This window comes from Eucalyptus grandis, chromosome 9 (assembly GCF_016545825.1).
Source record: "Eucalyptus grandis isolate ANBG69807.140 chromosome 9, ASM1654582v1, whole genome shotgun sequence".
Lineage (NCBI taxonomy): Eukaryota > Viridiplantae > Streptophyta > Magnoliopsida > Myrtales > Myrtaceae > Eucalyptus > Eucalyptus grandis.
In genome coordinates, this window is record NC_052620.1 from 30309992 (window position 1) to 30332199 (window position 22208).

General features: G+C 38.4%; 1 protein-coding gene across 1 annotated transcript; it reads left to right on the forward strand.

The window, feature by feature from the left end:
• Positions 1-251: 251 nt before the first annotated feature.
• LOC104452329 (bidirectional sugar transporter SWEET1) lies at positions 252-20975 on the forward strand. Its single transcript, XM_018875379.2, has 6 exons — positions 252-285; positions 402-438; positions 519-614; positions 20022-20301; positions 20519-20638; positions 20753-20975. Exons 1-6 carry the CDS (start codon positions 252-254, stop codon positions 20912-20914), a joined length of 729 nt encoding a protein of 242 aa, XP_018730924.2. The 3' UTR covers positions 20915-20975.
• The last annotated feature ends 1233 nt before the right edge of the window (positions 20976-22208 follow it).

A 22208-nucleotide genomic window follows, 5' to 3' on the forward strand; every position in this document is an offset into this window, starting at 1 on the left:
ATATTCTAAGTTCCAATTCGAGTTCACCAGAATCCATTTTGGAAAAGAAGAGAAAGTTCCACTAATCTTTGTCTGCTCTCGTCATTTTAGAGTTGGGTCTCTCTATATAAAAACGAACCAGAGCAAGTCTGGTGTATTCAGTTCATTATGGCATTGCCAAATTAGTAAGGCCTTCAACCTCAGAGCAGATTTGCTGTTGCCACGTCGCCCTATTTACTTTCTTCTAACTTGTTTTTGACCTGGGAAAAGCCATGGACATTCTCCGTTTCTTGTGCGGCATTCTTGGTACTGCGTTTTACATTCTAACTTCTGCATTTCTTCGTCATTCGGGCCCTGTCCTCTTTCATTGCTTCACTTGTTCTCGGCTTTAATGACGTGTGCTTTCTCTGTTTCCAATATAGGTAATGTAGTCAGTCTGCTCCTTTTCTTGGCACCCATGTAAGTTACATTGTATCTGTTTGCTAAGTTATCATCCTGTCTTCTTCGGTAAAACTTGTGAAGTTGCATTACTATTCTAGGACCACGTTCAAGAGGATCATAAGGAACCAGTCAACCGAGCAGTTCTCAGGCGTCCCTTACATGGTAACTCTTCTTAGTTGCAGCCTCTACACCTGGTAAGTTCTGAGATAGCTAGTATAAGCACCTAGAGGGGGGTGAATAGGTGTAAAAATAATTTCTCGAGATAAAGGAGCAATACCAAGTAGACAATAGAAAGGAAATTATTCTTTGGTTAACAAAACGAATTGTGATCAAAGTAAAGCAGAGAGTAGGGAAGAGAAAATTGAACACAAGGTTTATAGTGGTTCGGCTTATTCCAAGCTTACGTCCACTCTTCCGCACTGACAGCCCACCGGCTGGATTTCACTATGAACAAAAGAGTTATTACAGCAAGTCTCTCCCTTGATTCCACAGTGTAGATACTTTACCACACTTCCTCAAGGTCTCTTAGAATATAAACTCTCTTTTGCGTACAAGATTTCGCTCAACAAATGATTTGACTAAGAACAAAGAGCTTTAGACTTTGAAATTCTTTTATCGTGCACACACTCGAACAACTGGAACGTCTTCCTTTTATACTCCTTTATGCCATCATACCCGTTGGCACTTACCAAAAGAATTCCTCCAATCTACCCGTTGGATGGAATCAATTAGAAAGATCATTCGAGCTATTAAAGGAACATGTCGATAGCCCATCAATCTCGCCGCCCATACAATCAAGATCTCGGTTTCCATAAGTAGAACCTTCCAAGTATACTTCGCCAATCATTGGATCCTTAATCTAATCAATCATGATCAATTAAAGGATTCTGTTATGTCATATCCAGCCAAGAGATCTTCTCCTGGTCGATAAGGTCAAATCCTTAATGAAACACCCAGCTTGGATAACCCTTCTTCGACGGTCTAGAAACTGTCAATGCGGATAGACTTTGAGTCTTGAGTCGGCAGTCCGGGAGGTCTTCGACTTTGAATAGTAGAGTCTCGCAAATCTTTAGACTAGACTGATGGAAACGTTTTGTCGGCTTCAAAATATTCCGGGAAGATTTCTCCAACAATCTCTCCTTTTTGATGGTGACAAACTTTCCTACAGATTTGGATAACTTTGACCCGCAAAACATTACTCAAGCAAATATGGATATCTGATAAAGATAAATGGCTTAATGAATGATAACACTAGAATCTACAATCACAGAAAAATAGGTTAGTCTTGCATATGAGTAAAGCCATCCATAAGATATCAATAGTACTTAATATAAGCAATCAAATCCAAATCCCAAATTCGGTCCACATCTAGACACAAAAGTAAAGTAAAACAAAACAAACATCAAAATAAATCAAAAGTTCTCAAAGTTTCAAATCTTGCATCTCTCCCCCTTTTTGTCATCATAAAAAGGTTGAGATGGAAAGAGAATGGATTCAAGAATGCTTGGGAACACGAACAAGTTGAAAATCTCCCATTGACTGGACAATGCCTTCCAGTTTTTTCAAGTCCTCCTTCAGTTGTGCCACATCTTCACCCTTAGCATGTGCCTGAATCAAGAGAAAGGGCTGGATCGATCATTCAAAGAAACCGAAGAAGCTTGACCCGCATTCCGCAAATTCTGAACTTCGCATCCCGCAGCATATATCCGACCCCGCATTTCCAAGAGAACATCAAGAATTACTCGAAAGTCTCGCTGAATTATCGGTCCCGCGTGCCGACTTCGCACGATCGATGGAGTAAAGGCAGACGATGGCAAATCAGCATAGTTATGCAGATTGGGTGATAAAATATCATGTCCCTCTTCAGGAAATTGAGAGGCATAGACGTCCTCTGGATCTGCTGAAGAGCGACAGACTCCCTCACTGGTAGCAGGATATGAGGACATTCCTCTTTTCTCAAGGACTCCCCCTGTTTCCATGCCTTCGGGTGGAGAAGAGTGTTCCTCATGCTCTGTTTCCGCTTGATCTCCTCTCTCCACTTCTTCTTCAATTCTTTCCTCCTCTTCATCTCCTTCTTCTGCTTCTTTCTCCTCTCGTTTGTCTTTCCTCTCGCTTCTTTCTCCTCTCGCTTCCAAATTTTCTCTTTCTCCAAGTCCTCCTTCTATTTCATCTGTGTCCTTATCTTGTCTCTCCATTGATTCTGGAACAGAACGACTCAAGTTCTTCAATGCCATAGCAGAAATGGTGATGTCTTCCTCAACATCTTCATCCTCAACGATGAGAGCTCTTCTTTTCTTGGATGAAGCAACCATGGGCTCCTTCCCTTTTCTTTTTGCCGCCGAAGAGATTTGATGAGTTTTGATAGGGTTTTTCTCCTTGAATTTCTCCAACGCCTTGTTGAGTTCCTTCAGACGCATTTTAGACACCATTTTCAGTCCTACCACCATTTGATCACACGATCAAACACAGAGAATTCGTGGAGACTGAACATTCAAATGTCTGAATAACTTTGTCACAAGAGCTGGATAAGGAAGTTGACCCTTGTCCTTCATCACTGCTCTATACATGTGGAACATAATAGTGTGAGGAAGAGAAAACTTTTTCCCAGCATTGATGGCATACATCAACTTTGCCTCTGAGTTTGAAACATCAGTCTTTGAAGTAGATTTTGGTTTGAGGCAATTAATCACAATCTTGTGAAGCAGAATGTTGAATGTACTCATCCTTGAGTAGGAAACCTTTCCTCTCGTCCTTCTATCCTTAACAAGTTCCAACGTAGTACGAGCAATAGAGACATTGATAGGTTGATATCTCCCTCTCTCAACCCCAATCACATCAGCCAACATATCTACATCCACCACATAGTCCCGATCTCGGACACTAAAGAGAATCTATTCGCATCCAAGAAACTAAGATTCGAATAGAAATAAGCAAAGAGTTCAAGATAGGCTTCGTAGAGTCGAAATGAACTGCTCAAGTTGAAGAAGACTGAATTTTTCCCTCAATTTAACATTCACAAAGATCAAGGAAATCAAAGTCCACACTTCTAGGGTTTATCACCCCACGCTTCAACAACTTAGAGTATAGATGCTTTTGTTCCTCCGATCGAAACAAGTCTGTCCTTTTTCCCCAAATTTTTGCCACAACACCCATTCTCGGTTGAAACTGACTGTACAACTTGTCATCATCATTCCCATCTATCTGATTCAGCCCTCCAACACGAGGATCGATTGGAATATTTGCCATTGCTTCTTCTGTCGATCCAAAGATGGGCAATTCCCAACCGTTCCATTGTGTGTAAAAAGAAGGTTTCATTTTTGTACCCTTTGTCTTTCAAAAAATTCGTCAATGTAGTTCAAAGGAGTTCCACCCTTTTTAAAGCACGATAAAGTTTGTAGGTAAAAGAGGGCTTAAAGACTCTTACAGGTTCTGCATCTTCAATTATTTCTTCCTCTTCTTATCGAGCAACCTCCTGTTGTCTAGATGGAGAAGATGGACGCTGATGAGAATGTTGTGGGCTCTGCTGCTGACTAGGAAACTCTTCTTCCTTGGTGAGATCAAAGTGCGTAGGCCCCTCTGGCATTTGCTGTGGTCCCCTGTTTGCGATCCTCGAAGACTTTCTTTGGGAAGACATTTTTCACAGTCTTTGAGAGATTCCAAGCTTGTTTTCCCAAGAAAGATGACAACTTTTCGAAGATTAAACAAGAGAAGAAGACAGAAATGGAAGATCGGTACTCTCTTAGGGTTTTTGTGAGTGAAACGAAGAGAAATTGACAAGATATAAAATAATCGAAGAGAGGCATACGGAACGTCATAAAAGAAAGTAAAAAGATGCATTTTTAAAAATAACTGCCCTTTTTCAAAAATTAGATAATTGTCATTTCAAAAATAACTCTTTTTTTCGAAAAGGAAACGTTGCAATAATCACGTCAATTAAAGATAGTAATAATTAAACACGGTTGATGATCGTACCTTTTCGAGATGAGATTCGAGAAAGTAAAACAACTTACGAAAGAAAAACCTGATCGTCTGAATCTAGGAGTCTCTAGACTTTAACTTCTTCGAACTTCAAGATGTTGAGTCTGGAACAGGTGATTTCAAATTGATTTTTCTCCAAAGGCTTTGTAAATATATCTGCCAGTTGGTTCTTTGAATCAACAAACTGAATCGAAACTTCTCCATTTTGAACATGATCTCTAATGAAGTGATGTCGAATCTCTATATGCTTTGCTCTTGAGTGAAGAATTGGATTCTTGGTGAGATTGATTGTCTTTGGTGTTGTCACAGTTAATCTCCGTGCATGAATCTTCAATTCCAAAGTCTCTTAGCTGTTGTTTTATCCACAGAATTTGTGAACAACAACTTCCAAGAGCTACATACTCAGCTTTTGTTGTAGAAAGAGCTACTGTATTTTGCTTCCTTGAAAACCAAGACACTGTCCTGCTTCCAAGTAGTTGACAGGTACCCAAGGTGCTCTTTCTATTAACTCGCAACCGGCTAGATCTCGCGTCCGAGTATCCAAGAAGAGTAAAGTCTCCTTTTTAGGATACCAAAGACCAATGCTCGAAGTTGATGCAATGTATTTGATAATACGCTTTGGCAAAGACTTAGATGAGATTCTTTTGGATCTCGCTTGAAATCTTGCACAAATGCAAACACTAAACAAAATGTCGTCTAGAAGCGTAAGATAAAGAAGTGAACCAATGATACTCATGTATAGCTTCCGGTCAACTTTCTTTCATCCTTCATCTTTGTCTATCTTCAAAGAGCTTGACATTGGTATATCAGTTTTTTGCAATTTTCCAGTCCAAACTTTTTGACAAGATCATTAGCATATTTTTCTTGATGAATAAAAGTCCCTTCCTTCAATTGTTTCACTTGAAGTCCAAGAAAGAAGGTTAGTTCACCCATCATGCTCATTTCAAATTCATCCTGCATAGACTTAGAGAATTTCTTGCACAAGCTTTCATTAGAGGATCCAAAAATAATATCATCAACATATATTTGAACAAGCAGAAAACTTTTGTTTTCTCTTTTGATAAACAGAGTAGTGTCTACTTTACCTTTTTCAAAGCCGTTTTGAATTAAAAACTTACTCAGCCTGTCGTACCAAGCTCGAGGTGCTTGCTTTAAACCATATAAGGCCTTTTTCAGTTTGAATACTCGAGTCCGGTTTCCTTGGGTCTTCAAACCTGTGGTTGTTCCACATACACTTCCTCATGGATAAATCCATTCAGAAAGCACTTTTGACGTCCATTTGGAATAACTCTGAAATTCTTATAACAAGCAAAAGCAAGTAATAATCGAATTGCTTCTAACCTTGCTACCGGTGCGTAAGTCTCGTCATAGTCTATCCATTCTTCTTGCGTATATCCCTTGGCCACGAGTCTTGCTTTGTTTCTTACGACCTTTCCTTTCTCGTTCATCTTGTTCCTGAAAACCCATTTAGTTCCAATAATAGATTTATCTTTTGGTTTAGGAGTCAACTCCCAGACATCATTGATGCTGAATTACCTGAGTTCTTCTTGCATAGCTTCAATCCAGCTTTCATCAGATAAAGCTTCTTCTATGCTTTTGGGTTCTATTTGAGAAATAAGAGCCACAACACTAGACGCTTCGCGCCTTTTGGATCTTGTGTGAATTCCTTCATTAATGTCACCAATAATGAGATCTTTGGGATGACTGGACTTATGCTTCCGATTCTTGGTTGATTTGTCGCAGATGATCACTTTCTTCATTTGAATCTTCAACAATCATTTGATGCTTTGGTCTTTCAAGTCTAAGTCGCTTCGAGATTTAGACTTTGTAGAGTCTCGAGCAGGGTTCAGATTCTTCAAGATGAGTTTGAATAGATTCATTTTGCATAGAATCTTGGAATCGACATTCATTGATTCCTCCACAGTTGAGTCTTCTTGTTGTAGACTCTATACGCTTTGCTTGTGGTTGAATATCCAAGGAAGATGCCTTCGTCGATTTTTCTTCAAACTTGCCAACTCGATAATTTGCATTTTTCAATATAAAGCATTTACACCCAAACACATGAAAATATGAAACAATAGGCTTCTTTTCTTTGAATAACTCATAGGGGGTTTTTTCTAGGATAGGCCTTAGAAAAACTCCATTAATAATATAACATGCTGTAGAAACTGCTTTAGCCCAAAAACGTGAAGAGATGTTACTTTCAATTAAAAGAGTTCTAGCCATTTCTTGAAGCGACATATTCTTTCTTTCCACAACTCCGTTTTGTTCTGGAGTATATGGAGAGGAGAACAAATGCTGAAAACCAGATTCATCACAAAATTTTGTAAAATCTTGATTTTCAAATTCACCTTTATGGTCTGTTCTTATACTTGAAATAACATACCCTTTTTCATTTTGGACCTTTTTAGCAAACTTTTCAAAATAAGAAAATGTTTCAAACTTACTTGCCAAGAAATATACCTAGGTAAATCGTGAGTAGTCATCCACAATTACTAGGCAATATTTCTTACCGCCAATGCTCTAAGTTCTGGTTGGTCCAAAGATATCCATATGCAGAAACTGCAGTACACGATTAGTGGAACTTGATTTATTGGTTTAAAGGAATTTCTTACATGCTTTCCCAATGTGCATGGTGTACATAGATCAGACTTTTGGTATGATAGATTGGGTAAACCACGAACAAGCTTCTTTGCTGAAATTTTGGCTATCTGCTTCATATTGATGTGCCCAAGCTTTCTGTGCCATAAGTTCGCTTCATCTTGAATTGAGATTAGACATTGCGATTCATCTGGTTTCACATCCAAGAGGTAGATATTTCCATGTCTTCGACCCATGAATGACTGAGTAGAATCTTTACTGGTTCCTAAACATATTCCCTCTTGAAAGTTGATTTTGAAACCGATATCACACAGCTGACTGATACTGAGCAGATTGTAGTTGAGTCCTTCTACTAAGGAAACATTGCTTATTGTGAGGTTTCCAATCTTTACAGTTCCAAATCCCACAATTCTTCCTTTGCTGTTTCCTCCAAATGAGACTTTTCCACCATTTACTTGAACGAGCTTTACGAAGTGAGATAGCTAGTATAAGCACCTAGAGGGGGGGTGAATAGGTGCACAAATAATTTCTCGAGATACGGAAGCGATTCTAGGCAAACGATAGAAAGGAAGTTCTATTTTGATTAATAAAATACGATCAAAGTAAAGAGTAAGGAAGAGAAAATTGAACACAAGGTTTATAGTGGTTCGGCTTATTCCAAGCCTACGTCCACTCTTCCGCACCGATGACCCACCGGCTAGATTTCACTATGAACAAAAGAGAAGTTACAGCACACAGCTTTCCCTTGATTTCACAAAAGGTAGATGTTCTACCACACTTCCTCAAGGTTTCTCACAAATATAGACTCTCTTTTGTTTACAAGATTTCACTCAACAAATGAATTGACTAAGAACAAGGAGCTTCAGACTTTGAAATTCTTCTATCGTGCACACACTCGAACAACTGGAACGTCTTCCTTATATACTCCTTCATGCCATCATACCCGTTGGCACTTACCAAAGGAATTCCTCCAATCTACCGTTGGACAATCAATTAGGAAGATCATTCGAGCTATTAAAAGGAACATGTCGATAGCCCATCAATCTGTTCGCCCATACAATCAGGATCTCGGTTTCCATAAGTAGAACCTTCCAAGTGTACTTTGCCAATCATCAGATCCTTAATCTTCGAATCAATTATGATGAAATAAAGGATTCCGTCATGTCATATCCAGCCAAGAGATCTTCTCCAGTCGATAAGGTCACATCCTTAATAAAACATCCAGCTTCGGATAGCCTTTCTTCAACGGATTAGAAACTGTCAATGAGGATAGACTTTGAGTCTTGAGTCCGGCTGTCCCGAGGTCTTTAGACTTTAAATAGCAGAGTCCGCAAGCCTTCGGACTAGATCGATGGAAACGTTTTGTCAACTTCAAAACACTTCAAGAGGATTTCTCCAACAATCTCCCCTTTTTGATGGTGACAAAACTTTCCTGCAGATTTGGACAACTTTGACCCGCAAAACATTTCTCAAACACATATGCATATCTTATAGAGATAAATGGCTAAATGAATAACACTAGAATCTGCAACCACGAAAATAGGTTAGTCTAGTATGCAATAAAACCATCCATAAGATATCAATAGTAGTTAATAATATAAGTAGTCAAATCCAAATCCCAAATTCAGTCCACATCCGCACACACAAGTCAAGTCAAGTCAAACATCAAAACAAACCAAACAAGCCAAAAGCTCGACAAATTTAAGTTCAAAGTTTTCAAATCTCGCATCTCTCCCCTTTTGTCGGCATAAAAAAAAAAGTTGAGATGAAAATGGAGTGGAGTCAAAAATGCTTGGGAACACGAACAAGCTGGAAATCTCCCATTGACTGAACGATGCCTTCCAGCCTTTTCAAGTCTTCCTTTAGTTGTGTAACATCCTCACCCTTAGCATTAGCCCGAATCAAGAGAAAGGGCTTGGATCGATCATTCAATGAACCCGAAGAAGCTTGACTCGCATTCTCGCAAGTTCGAACTTCGCATCCCAATGCATATATCTCGACCTTGCATCTCCAAGAGAATATCCATAACTTTGCGAAAATCTGCTGAATTATCGGTTCGCGTACAAGCGTCGACACGATCTGATGGAGTAAATCCAAACGATGGCAGATCAGCATAATCACGCAGATTTGGCGATGAAACATCATGACCTTCCTCAGGAAATTGAGAGGCATAGATGTCCTCTAGATCTACTGGAGAGCGACTGACTCCCTCACTTGTTGCGGGATATGAGGACATTCCTCTTTTCTCTTGATCTCCCCGTTTCCATGCCTTCGGGTGGAGAAGAGTTCTCCTCATGTTCTCCTTCTTCTTGATCTCTTTTCTCCTCTTCTTCTTTTCAACTCTCTCTTTCTCAACATCTCTTTCTTCTTCTTCTTCTCTTTCCTCCGTTTCCTTTTCCTCGGCTTCTTTCTCTTCTCTTTCTTTGGTCCGTTGTTCTGAGTCTTTCTCTGGAACAAAACGACTCAGATTCTTCAATGCCATTGCAGAAATAGTGATGTTTTCCTCATCATCTTCATCCTCAACGATGAGAGCTCTTCTTTTCTTGGATGGAGCATCCATGAGCTCCTTCCCTTTTCTTTTGCTGCGAAGAGATTTGATGAGTTTTGACTGGAGTCTTTTCCTTGAATTTCTCCAACGCCTTGCTTAGTTCCTTCAGACGCATTTTAGTCACCATTTTCAGTCCTACCACCATATAATCACATGATCGAGCACAAAGAATTTGCGGAGGCTGAATGTTCGATGTCCGAATAACTTCGTCACAAGACCCGGATAAGGAAGTTGACCTTTGTCCTTCATCACTTTGCTCTATACATGTGGAACATAACAAAGTGAGGAAGAGAAAACCTTTTCCCAAAGTGATGATGGCATACATCGCTTTGCCTCCGAACTTGAAACATCGCCTTGGAAGTTGATTTCGGTCGAGGCAATTGATCACAATCTTGTGAAGCAAAATGTTGAACGCACTCATCCTTAAGTAGGAAATCTTTTCCTCTATTCTCCTGTCCTTAACAAGTTCCAATGTAGCACGAGCAATAGAAACTTTGATCTGTTGATATCTTCCTCTCTCAACTCCTAACACATCTCGCTAGCATATCCATATCCACTACAAAGTCTTGATCTTTGACACTGAAAGAGAATCTATTCGCATCCAAGAAACTAAGATTTGAATAGAAATATGCGGTTAGTTGAGGATAGGCCTCTATGGTGTCGAGCAGAATTTTTCAAGTTGAAGATAACCGAACTTTTCCCTCAAGTTCACATTCACAAAGATCCCGAAAATCAAAATCCACACTCCTAGGTTTATCACCCCACGCTTCAGCAATTTTGAGTATAGATCCTTATGTTCCTTCGATCTAAACAACTCTCCCCTTTTTCCACGATTTTCCACCGCAACACCCATTCTTGGTTGAAATTGGCTGTACAATTTGTCATCATCATTCCCATCTATCGGATTAAATCCCCAATCACGAGGATCACTTGGGATATTCTCAAGGGTTTCTTTTTGCCACCCCTTTACGAGCAATTCCCAAACTTTCCATTTTTCGCAAAAAGATATATTCATTTCCATATCCTTTGTCCTTAAGAAAATCATCGACATAGTTCAATGGAGTACCGAGTCCCTTTTAAAGCACAATACCGCTTATAAATAAAAGAGGGCCTTTGAACTCTTACAGGATCTGCATCTTCAACGATTTCTTCCTTTTGTTGATGATTTACACCTTGAGGACTAGATGGAGGAGAATGACGCTGCCGAGAATGTTGTGGGCTCTGCCGATTTGGAGACACTTCTTCTTCGGTGAGATCGAGGTGCGTAGGCCCCTCACTCATTCGCCGTGGTCCCCCGCTTGCGATCCTCGAAGACTTTCTTGAAGACGACATCTTTCTTAGTCTTTGAAAGATTCCTTGCTTGACTTTCCCAAGAAAGATGACAACTTTTTCAAGATTAAACAAGAGAGGAAAACAGAATGGAAGATTGGTGCTTTTTAGGGTCTTGGAGTTAAGCGAAAAGAAACCGACCGTATATAAGACAACGAAAGGAGGGGATACCAAACGTCGTAATGGAAAGTGAAAAGATGCCTTAAAAAATAATCGCCTTTTTCGAAAATGGTCATTTCAAAATAACTCATTTTTCAAAAGGAAACGTTGCAATAATCACGTCAATTAAAGATAGCGGTTGAGATAACAATAATCAAACACGGTTGATGAACGTACCTTTTCAAGATGAGATTAGAGAGAGAATAACTTACAAGTCAAAGTCTTGCTTGCAGTCAAAGTCTTATTTGTCCGAGACCGAGAGTCTCTAGACTTTAACTTCTTCAAACCTCAAAATGTTGAGTCTGGAACGGATAATTTCAAATTGATTTTTCTCCAAAGGCTTTGTAAATATATCCGCCGTTGGTTCTTTGAGTCAACAAACCGAATCGTAATTTTTCCATTTTGAACATGATCTCTAATGAAGTGATGTCGAATCTCTATATGCTTTGCTCTTGAGTGAAGAATTGGATTTTTGGTGAGATTGATTGTGCTGGAATTTTGACACATTTAATCTCCGTGCATGAGTCTTCAATTCCAAAGTCTCTTAGCTGTTGTTTTATCCATAGAATTTGTGAACAACAACTTCCGAGAGCTACATACTCGCTTCGCCGTAGAGAGAGCTACCGTACTTTGCTTCCTTGAAAACCAAGACACCGTCCCGCTCCAAGTAGTTGACAGTACACGAGGTGCTCTTTCTATCAACTCTGCATCCGGCTAAGTCTGCGTTTGAGTATCCAAGAAGAGTAAAGTCTCCCATTTTAGGATACCAGAGACCAAAGCTTGAAGTTGATGCAATATATTTGATAATACGCTTTGCAGCATTTAAATGAGATTCTTTAGGGTCTCGCTTGAAATCGGCACGAATGCAAACACTAAACAAAATGTCGTCTAGAAACAAAGAAGATAAAGAAGTGAACCGATGATACTCCCGTATAACTTTTGGTCGACTTTCTTTCCTCCTTCATCTTTGTCTATCTTCAAGGAACTTGACATTGGTATATCAGCCTTTTTGCAATTGTCTAGTCCAAACTTTTTAACAAGATCATTAGCATATTTTTCTTGATGAATAAAAGTTCCTTCCTTCAGTTGTTTCACTTGAAGTCCAAGAAAGAAGGTTAACTCACCCATCATGCTCATTTCAAATTCATCATGCATAGTCTTAGAGAATTTCTTGCACAGACTTTCATTAGAGGATCCAAAAATAATATCATCGACATATATTTGAACAAGCAGAAAACTCTTGCTTTCTCTTTTAATAAAAAGAGTAGTGTCTACTTTACCTTTAACAAAACCATTTTCAATTAAAAACTTACTCGGTGGTCGTACCAAGCTCGAGGTGCTTGTTTTAAGCCATATAAGGCTTTTTTTGAGTCGAATACTGAGTCTGGTTTCCTTAGGTCTTCAAACCCGTGTGGTTGTTCCACATAGACTTCCTCATGGATGAATCCATTTAGGAATGCACTTTTGACATCCATTTGGAATAACCTGAAATTCTTATAACAAGCAAAAGCAAGTAATAATCGAATTGCTTCTAACCTTGCTACTGGTGCGTAAGTCTCGTCATAGTCTATCCATTCTTCTTGTGTGTATCCCTTGGCCACGATTCTTGCCTTGTTTCTTATGACTTTTCCTTTCTCGTCCATCTTGTTCCTAAAAACCCATTTAGCTCCAATAACAGACTTACCTTTCGGTTTAGGAGTCAATTCCCAGACATCATTAATACTTGAATTGCTCGAGCTCTTCTTGCATAGCTTCAATCCAGCTTTCATAAGATAAAGCTTCTTCTATGCTTTTGGGTTCTATTTCGAAATAAGAGCCACAAAAGCTAGACTCTTCGTGCCTTTTGGATCTTGTGCGAATTCCTTCATTGATGTCGCCAATAATAAGATCTTTGGGATGATTGGACTTATGTTTCCGATTCTTTGGTTAATTTGTCGATTTATGGTCACTTCCTTCACTTGAATCTTCAACAGTCACTTGTTCTTTGGTCCTTCAAAGTCCGAGCTATTTCTGAGATTTAGACTTTGTAGAGTCTGGAGCAGGTTGATTCTTCAAGATGAGTCTCGAATGGATTCATTTTGCATAGAATCTTGGAATTTAACATTCATTGATTCTTCCACTTTGTTTAAGTCTTCTTGTTGTAGACTCTGTACGCTTTGCTTGTGGTTGAATATCCAAGGAAGATGCCTTCATCTGACTTTTCTTCAAACTTACCAACTCGATCATTTGCATTTTTCAGTATAAAACATTTGCATCCGAATACATGAAAATATGAAACAATAGGCTTCTTTTCTTTGAATAGTTCATAGGGGTTTTTTCCGAATAGGTCTTAGAAAAACTCTATTAATAATATAACATGCTTTGTAGAAGTTGCTTCAGCCCAAAACGTGAAGAGATATTGCTTTCTATTAAAAGAGTTCTAGCCATTTCTTGAAGAGATCTATTCTTCCTTTCCACAACTCCGTTTTGCTCGGAGTATATGGAGAGGAGAACAAGTGCTTTAAAGCCGATTCATCAAAAATTTTGTAAAATCTTGATTTTCAAATTCACCTCCATGGTCTGTTCTTATACTTGAAATAACATAGCCATTTTCATTTTGAACCTTTTTAGCAAATTTTTTAAAGTAAGAGAAAGTTTCAGACTTACTTGCCAAGAAATATACCCAAGTAAATCGTGAGTAGTCATCCACAATTACTAGGCAGTATTTCTTACCTCCAATGCTTTGTGTTCGGTTGGTCCAAAAAGATCCATATGCGTAAGGCTGCAGACACGGTTAGTGGAAACTTGATTTATTGGTTTAAAGGAATTTCTTACCTATTTTCCCAATATACATGGTGTACATAGATCGACTTTTGGTATGATAAAATGGGTAGACCACGAACAAGCTTCTTTGCTGAAATTTTGGCTATCTCGCTTCATATAGATATGCCCAAGCTTTCTCGTGCCATAAGTTTGCTTCGTCTTGGATTGAGATTAGACATTGCGATTCATCTGGTTTCACATCCAAGAGGTAGATATTTCCATGTCTTCGACCCATGAATGACCGAGTAGAATCTTTACTAATTCTGAACATATTCCCTCTTGAAAGTTGATTTTGAAACCAAGTATCACATAGTTGACTAATACCGAGCAAATTGTAATTAAGTCCTTCCACTAATGAAACATTGCTGATTGAGAGGTTTCCAATCTTTACAGTTCCAAATCCCACAATTTTTCCTTTGATGTTTCCTCCAAAAGAGACTTTTTCACCATTTACTTGAACAAGCTTTATGAAGTAATTTGAGTCTCCCGTCATGTGTCTTGAGCATCCACTATCCAGATACCATTTTACCTTTTTCTTTATAGTGAGCTGCATTTAAAAAAGAAACTCAAACCTTCTTTGGTACCCATATTTTCTTGGGTCCATTGGTGTTAGTATGATATGCGGTTTTTGCCCATACCTTTTTAACATGTTTCCAAATCATAGGACATTCTTTTTCAAAATGATCTGCACTATTGCACTTTGAGCATCCGAGAGCATTGCGACCTCAGTTTTACAAAGATCATTTTAAAATGATTTTTGTAAGCATCTCTTGTGGGTCTTTGTTTGATTCTTTCCTTCACTTTAGGAAAATCAATTAAAGGAATGGTTTCAGAATCATTCCCAAACCAGATTTATTGAAATAAGGTCTTTGAACAGAGAGAATTTTTTCCGGTTTCTCGGATCCTATAGAAAATCTTTTGGAAATATTTGAGATATCACTTTTCAAGAATGCATTTTCTTTTAAAAGATTATCTTCACTTTCTTTAAGAGAAGAAACATTCTTGTCTAAACATTTCACTTTTCCATTCAAAATATTTTCCTGTTGTTTTAGAGCAGAATTTTCCTTCTTGAGTTCGGAAATTCTTTTAAGAGAAGTCTTCAGACTAAAACACAATTCATCAATGTATTTTGAAACTTTAATAGGGATTTTGAAGTTACTTACCTCAATTTCGCTTTCAATCAATCTGTCTCGGAGTTTGAATCAATCTGATTGTGCCATTAGACATATATTGGCATAATCATCATCACTTTGTCTTCACACTCGTATCACTCCCGTGGTTTTACGCTTTAAGAGCCTTTCGATACTTTTCAGCTTTTCCTTTCTTCTTCCTCGAAGAGGACGGTTGGTCTCGATGTGTCCATTTTTCTTACATTCAAAGCGGACTACATCTTGGTTTGATTCATCATCCTCAACAAACTTAGTCTGTTACTTTTGAAAACTTTGTTTCTTTGGATTGAATCTTCTTTCTTTTCTGTTCAGCTTTCTGAATCTTCTTATCATGAGAGCAAGCTCCTCATCATCCATATCATCTTCGAATCGTAACATCAGAATCATCATTAGATTTTAATGCAATGGATTTCTTACCTTTAGGGTCTTCGTCTTCATTGATTCGTTCCACTTCATAAGACTAAAGAGTCCCGACCAACTCATCAACGAGATAGTGGCATGATTCTTTAGGTCTCTCGATTGAGGTCTTTATGTGATTCCAATCCTTGGAGAGTCCACGCAAGAGCTTGTTTACCTTCATGGGATCAAAAATTGGTTGACCTTGATTTTCAAGACCATTCACGATTTCGTAAAACGACTAAACATATCATTTATAGATTCTCCTGATTTCATTTTGAAGGATTCATATTGACCGAGGAGAATGTTGATTTTAGTCTCTTTCACTCGATCGGTTCCTTCATAGGTAATATGTAATCTATCCCAGACTTCTTTAGATGTAACACAAGAAGATATTCTGTTATATTCAGTAGGAGATAAAGCACAATATAAAGAATAAATTGCTTTTGCATCAAGAGCTTATCTCTTGATTATCTCTTCCTGAGTCATTTCGCTAGACTCAACAGTATCTTTTCCTCTTTTTGAGACATATGCAGCTTTAGGAATGATTCCTTTTTCTACAACGTCCCATTCCAAAGGATCCTTTGATCTTAGTAACGCCTTCATCTTGTTTTTCCATATGTTGTAATCCTTTCCATCAAAGTAAGGCGGTCTGTATTGCTTTGCCCTTCTACCCACAGGAGCCAACATACTAGCCATGGATCTTTAACTCAAGTAAAACACTTCAAACAAAGTGAGTACACAGGCTCGATACCAATTGAGATAGCTAGTATAAGCACCTGAGGGGGTGAATAGGTGCACAAATAATTTCTCGAGATACGGAAGCGATTCTAGGCAAACGATAGAAAGGAAGTTCTCTTTTGATTAATAAAATACGATCAAAGTAAAGTAAAGAGTAAGGAAGAGAAAATTGAACACAAGGTTTATAGTGGTTCGGCTTATTCCAAGCCTACGTCCACTCTTCCGCACTGATAGCCCACCGACTGGATTTCACTATGAACAAAAGAGAAGTTACAAAGACAGACTTTTCCTTGATTCCACAAAGTGTAGATGTTCTACCACACTTCCTCAAGGTTTCTCACAAATATAGACTCTCTTTTGTTTACAAGATTTCGCTCAACAAATGAATTGACTAAGAACAAGGAGCTTCAGACTTTGAAATTCTTCTATCGTGCACACACACGAACAACTGGAACGTCCTCCTTTTATACTCCTTTATGCCATCATACCCATTGGCACTTACCAAAAGAATTCCTCCAATCTACCCGTTGGACGGAATCAATTAGAAATATCATTCGAGCTATTAAAGGAACATGTCGATAGCCCATCAATCCTGTTCCCCCATACAATCAGGATCTCGGTTTCCATAAGTAGAACCTTCCAAGTATACTTCGCCAATCATCGGATCCTTAATCTCTGAATCAATCATGATCAATTAAAGGATTCCGTTATGTCATATCCAGCTAAGAGATCTTCTCCAGTCGATAAGGTCACATCCTTAATAAAACATCCAAATCTGGATAGCCTTTCTTCAACGGATTAGAAACTGTCAATGAGGATAGACTTTGAGTCTTGAGTCCGATCCGTCCGTCTTCGGACTTTAAATAGCGAGAGTCTGCAAGCCTTCGATTAGACTGATGGAAACGTTTTGTCAACTTCAAAACACTTCAAGAGGATTTCTCCAACACGAAGCAATTTGAATCTCCCCGTCATATGTCTTGAGCATCCACTATCCAGATACCATTTTACCTTTTTCATGATAGTGACTCGCATTTAAAAAAGAAACTCAAACTTTCTTTGGTACCCATATTTTCTTGAGTCCATTGGTGTTAGTATGACATGCGGTTTTTGCCCATACTTTCTTAACGGGTTTCCAAACCATAGGACATTCTTTTTCAAAATGATCTCGCACTATTGCACTTTGAACATCTGAGAGCATTGCGACCTCTGGTTTTACAAAGATCTTTTAAAATGATTTTTGTAAGCATCTCTTATGGGTCTTTGCTTAATTATTTCCTTCACTTTAGGAAAATCAATTAAAGGAATGGTTTCCGAATCATTCCCAAACCAGATTTATTGAAATAAGGTCTTTGAACAAAAGAATTTTTTCCAGTTTCTCGGTCCTATAGAAAATCTTTTAGAAATATTTGAAATATCATTTTTCAAGAATGCATTTTCTTTTGAAAGATTGCCTTCATTTTCTTTCAAGGTAGAAATATTTTTGTCTAAAACTTTGACCTTTTCTTTCAAAACATTTTCTTGTTATTTTAGTGCAGAATTTTCTTTTTTAGTTCGGAAATCCTTTTAAGAGAAGTTTTAAGACTAAAACACAACTCATCAATGTATTTAGAAACTTTAATAGGGATTTTAAAGTTACTCACCTCAAATTCACCGTTTGAATGCAGTCTGTCTCGGAGTTTGAATCTGAATCCGATTGTGCCATCAAACATATATTGGCATAATCATCATCACTTTCTTCACACTCTATATCACTCCAAGTTTCTGCTTTAAGAGCCTTTCGATACTTTTCAGCTTTTTCTTTCTTCTTTCTCAAAAGAGGACAGTTGGGTCTAATGTGTCCCTTTTTTCTTACATTCAAAGCAGACTACATCTTTGTTTGATTCATCATCCTCAATGACTTAGTCTTTGCTTTTGAAAACTCTGTTTCTTTGGATTAAATCTTCTTCCTTTTCTGTTCAGCTTTCTGAATCTTCTTATCATGAGAGCAAGCTCCTCATCATCCATATCGTCTTCAGAGTCTGTAACATCATAATCATCATTGGATTTTAATGCAATAGATTTCTTACCTTTAGGATCTTCGTCTTCATTGATTCGTTCCACTTCATAAGACGAAAGAGTCCCAACCAACTCATCAACGAGATAGTGGCATGATTCTTTGTGTCTCTCTTATTGAGGTCTTTATGTGATTCCAATCCTTAGAGAGTCCACGCAAGAGCTTGTTTACCTTCATGGGATCGAAATTGGTTGACCTTGATTTTCAAGACCATTCATGATTTCTCGTAAAACAACTAAACATGTCGATTATAGATTCTCCTGATTTCATTTTAAAGGCTTCGTATTGACCAAGGAGAATGTTGATTACGGTCTCTTTCACTCGATCGGTTCCTTCATAGGTAATGTGTAATCTATCCCGGACTTCTTTTCGTTTTGTAACACAAGAAGATATTCTCATTATATTCGAGTAGGTGACAAAGCACAATATAAAGAATAAATTGCTTTTGCATCAAGAGCTTGTCTCTTGATTATCTCTTCCTGAGTCATTTCACTAGATTCAACAGCTTCTTTTCCTCTCTTTGAGATAGATGCAGTTTTAGGAATGATTCCTTTTTCTACAACGTCCCATTCGAGAGGATCCTTTGATCTTAGAAATGCTTTCATCTTGTTTTTCCATATGTTGTACTCATTTCCATCAAAATAAGGCGGTCTGGTATTGCTTTGCCCTTCTACTAGCCCTGGAGCTAACATACTAGTCATGGATCTTTAACTCTGAAGTAAAACACTTCAAACAAAGTGAGTACACAGGTTCTGATACCAATTGAGATAGCTAGTATAAGCACCTAGAGGGGGGTGAATAGGTGTAAAAATAATTTCTCGAGATAAAGGAGCAATACCAAGCGGACAATAGAAAGGAAATTATTCTTTGGTTAACAAAACGAATTGTGATCAAAGTAAAGCGAGAGTAGGGAAGAGAAAATTGAACACAAGGTTTATAGTGGTTCGGCTTATTCCAAGCCTACGTCCACTCTTCCGCACCGATGACCCCACCGACTGGATTTCACTATGAACAAAAAGAGTTATTACAAACAAGTCTCTCCTTGATTCCACAAAGTGTAGATACTCTACCACACTTCCTCAAGGTCTCTCAGAATATAAACTCTCTTTTGCGTACAAGATTTCGCTCAACAAATGATTTGACTAAGAACAAAGAGCTTCAGACTTTGGAATTCTTCTATCGTGCACACACTCGAACAACTGGAACGTCTTCCTTTTATACTCCTTTATGCCATCATACCCATTGGCACTTACCAAAGGAATTCCTCCAATCTACCCGTTGGACGGAATCAATTAGAAAGATCATTCGAACTATTAAAGGAACATGTCGATAGCCCATCAATCCTGCTCGCCCATACAATCAAGATCTCGGTTTCCATAAGTAGAACCTTCCAAGTATACTTCGCCAATCATCGGATCCTTAATCTCTGAATCAATCATGATCAATTAAAGGATTCCGTTATGTCATATCCAGCCAAGAGATCTTCTCCAGTCGATAAGGTCAAATCCTTAATGAAACACCCAGTTCTGGATAACCCTTCTTCGACGGTCTAGAAACTGTCAATGCGGATAGACTTTGAGTCTTGAGTCTGACAGTTCGGAGGACTTCAGACTTTGAATAGTAAAGTCTGCAAATCTTTAGATTAGACTGATGGAAACATTTTGTCAGCTTCAAAATACTCCAAGAAGATTTCTCCAACAAGTTCTACAAGATTCGTAACAATTATCACAATGTTACCAAGGCATTAATTGGCTTGATTTTCTATCTAATAAACCAAACTCGTGTGTATCTCTCTATACTTATAAATGACCAAATGATTTCGCAGGTATGGACTACCATTCATGTCACCGGACAACCTTCTGCTTTTGATCATTAGCGTCATAGGTGTTGTGATTGAGCTCACGTATGTTTGGATCTTCATCACGTACGCACCAAAGAAGGAGTGGGCAAACATCATGGTACTCTCTGGTCTTGCTCTGATTCTTATCTTAACATTTGCCCTTGTCTCCCCCTTCGCCCTGCACAGCAAGACCCGGAAACTCTTCTGCGGCATCATGCTTGACATTTTCTCTACTATTACGTATGCTTCACCTCTATCGATCATGGTAAGAACTACTATATTCTTAGATAAAAATTATATTTCGCCCTATATTTTAACAGTTTAAACTTTTGTAGTAAACGATTACACACTCAATTTAGATCTAGAATGCATCTTAAATCTTAAACATATCGTCATCAAAAGGACATGTTGGCAAGAATTAGAAGTTCAAAGTGTGTTTGAATTACGTGCTCGGTTTCATCTGTTCCATTTGGTTCACACAGATGTTGGTGATCAAGACGAAGAGTGCAGAATTCATGCCTTTTTTGTTATCGCTGCTCTTTTTCTTATGCGGCATCTTTTGGCTCGCATATGGCCTTCTTAGTCGGGACCCCTTTCTCATCGTAAGCAATCATCTTATATCATTATCGAGTGTCTGGGTAGAGTGAATATTTAAACTATGTTAGCTAAACAACTTGGTTTATTTGAACTTGATAGTTTACGTAATGGTGTTGCAGGTGCCTAATGGATTGGGGACTGGACTTGGGATTGCGCAATTGATCTTGTATGCTAAGTACCGCAAGAACCAGAGTCATACAAAAAACGAGGTTAGGGATGAATTCGGGGAGATGGATCTTGAAAAGACAGATCAAAATGAAGAAACCGAGTTGCCCCGCTGAAGCTTCGCCGCTTCTAGCAAAAAATTGACCAGCTTTCTTGAATGTATTATCGTTCAAAAATTAAGTGGCTAGGGACTTACATGATGAGGTTATCACCTTCCTTTCTCTACTGTGATAGATGCTGCCTTCAGTACTACATCAGCTGTGAGACAACTCAAGTATGGCAATATTTGTGAAAGGCCTTTATTGATTCATAAGTCAGCGTTCATCTCAAAATGGTCACGCTTTACATGGTTATTCAAAATGCTCCTTTTCGAAATTAGCACGCGTGGGATCAGGTCGTTACACTCTCTCTTCCTCCTTAAACCCCCTACTGTCATTGTCACTTAACTTGCAATCCCCAGCATCAACTCTCTCTCTCTCTCTCTCTCTCTCTCTCTCTCTCTCCGGTGGTGATGAGTTCCTATTGAGATGGACGTGCAAATTAATTTAGAAAATTATCATATTGGAGAAGGCATTGTGTAAAATAGTTAATATATCATAGTTGGTTTATAAATCATTGATTTAAGTTTTTGAGTAAATATGGGTCTAATAGAATTTGTCCACGAGCTTGGACTTTGGCTTTCTCCCCACTTGAAGGATATTAGGCTTCTGCTACTCAGTTCCAAATAAATAGTACTAAAGCCGATGGTAAATTGGTAGAAGTCTCATTTGTTTAATGTTTGGTAAATATTACAAGTAATCTTGGGACTAACATGGCTTCCAAGCAATCTTCATGGTTCGGTCTGGCAAAAGAAACTTGGTCGGCATGTTGTGTAGGAACACAGTTTCGACCACAATCTTCATGTTTGGTCTGGAGAAAGAGATTGAACATTGGAGAGTCAAATTGAGATGGAAAATTACACCTCAATGAAAATGAAGCGGATCTAATACTAAGCTCGCATGTGAGAGGGAAATTGTTGAGATACATGTTAGGATTAAGGGCAAAAACATAACAAAATGGAAAGTAAAAGCAAGAAAGAGAAATCAAAATGGAAAGTTTATCTTAGTTTACTCTTATACTGAAGTTATATCCAACAGAGGATTATATTATAATTAACATCTCCTGCCCCTCTATTACAACCCTTACTTAAAAAAGAAAAAAATTACGTATAGGCGGCTCTAAATATTTATGTGTCAAAAGTCAAACTATCAATAAAATACGAATTCAAATTATAAATGACATCATTGTGCTGAGAGATCACCAGCGATAGCATCATGTCTGTTGACCAACACCATTCTACAACCATCCCCTCCCCCGCATGCGGGCGTGCGCAAGGTGTCGAGCTGTACTATGAAAGTAAAGGCCGTTCAC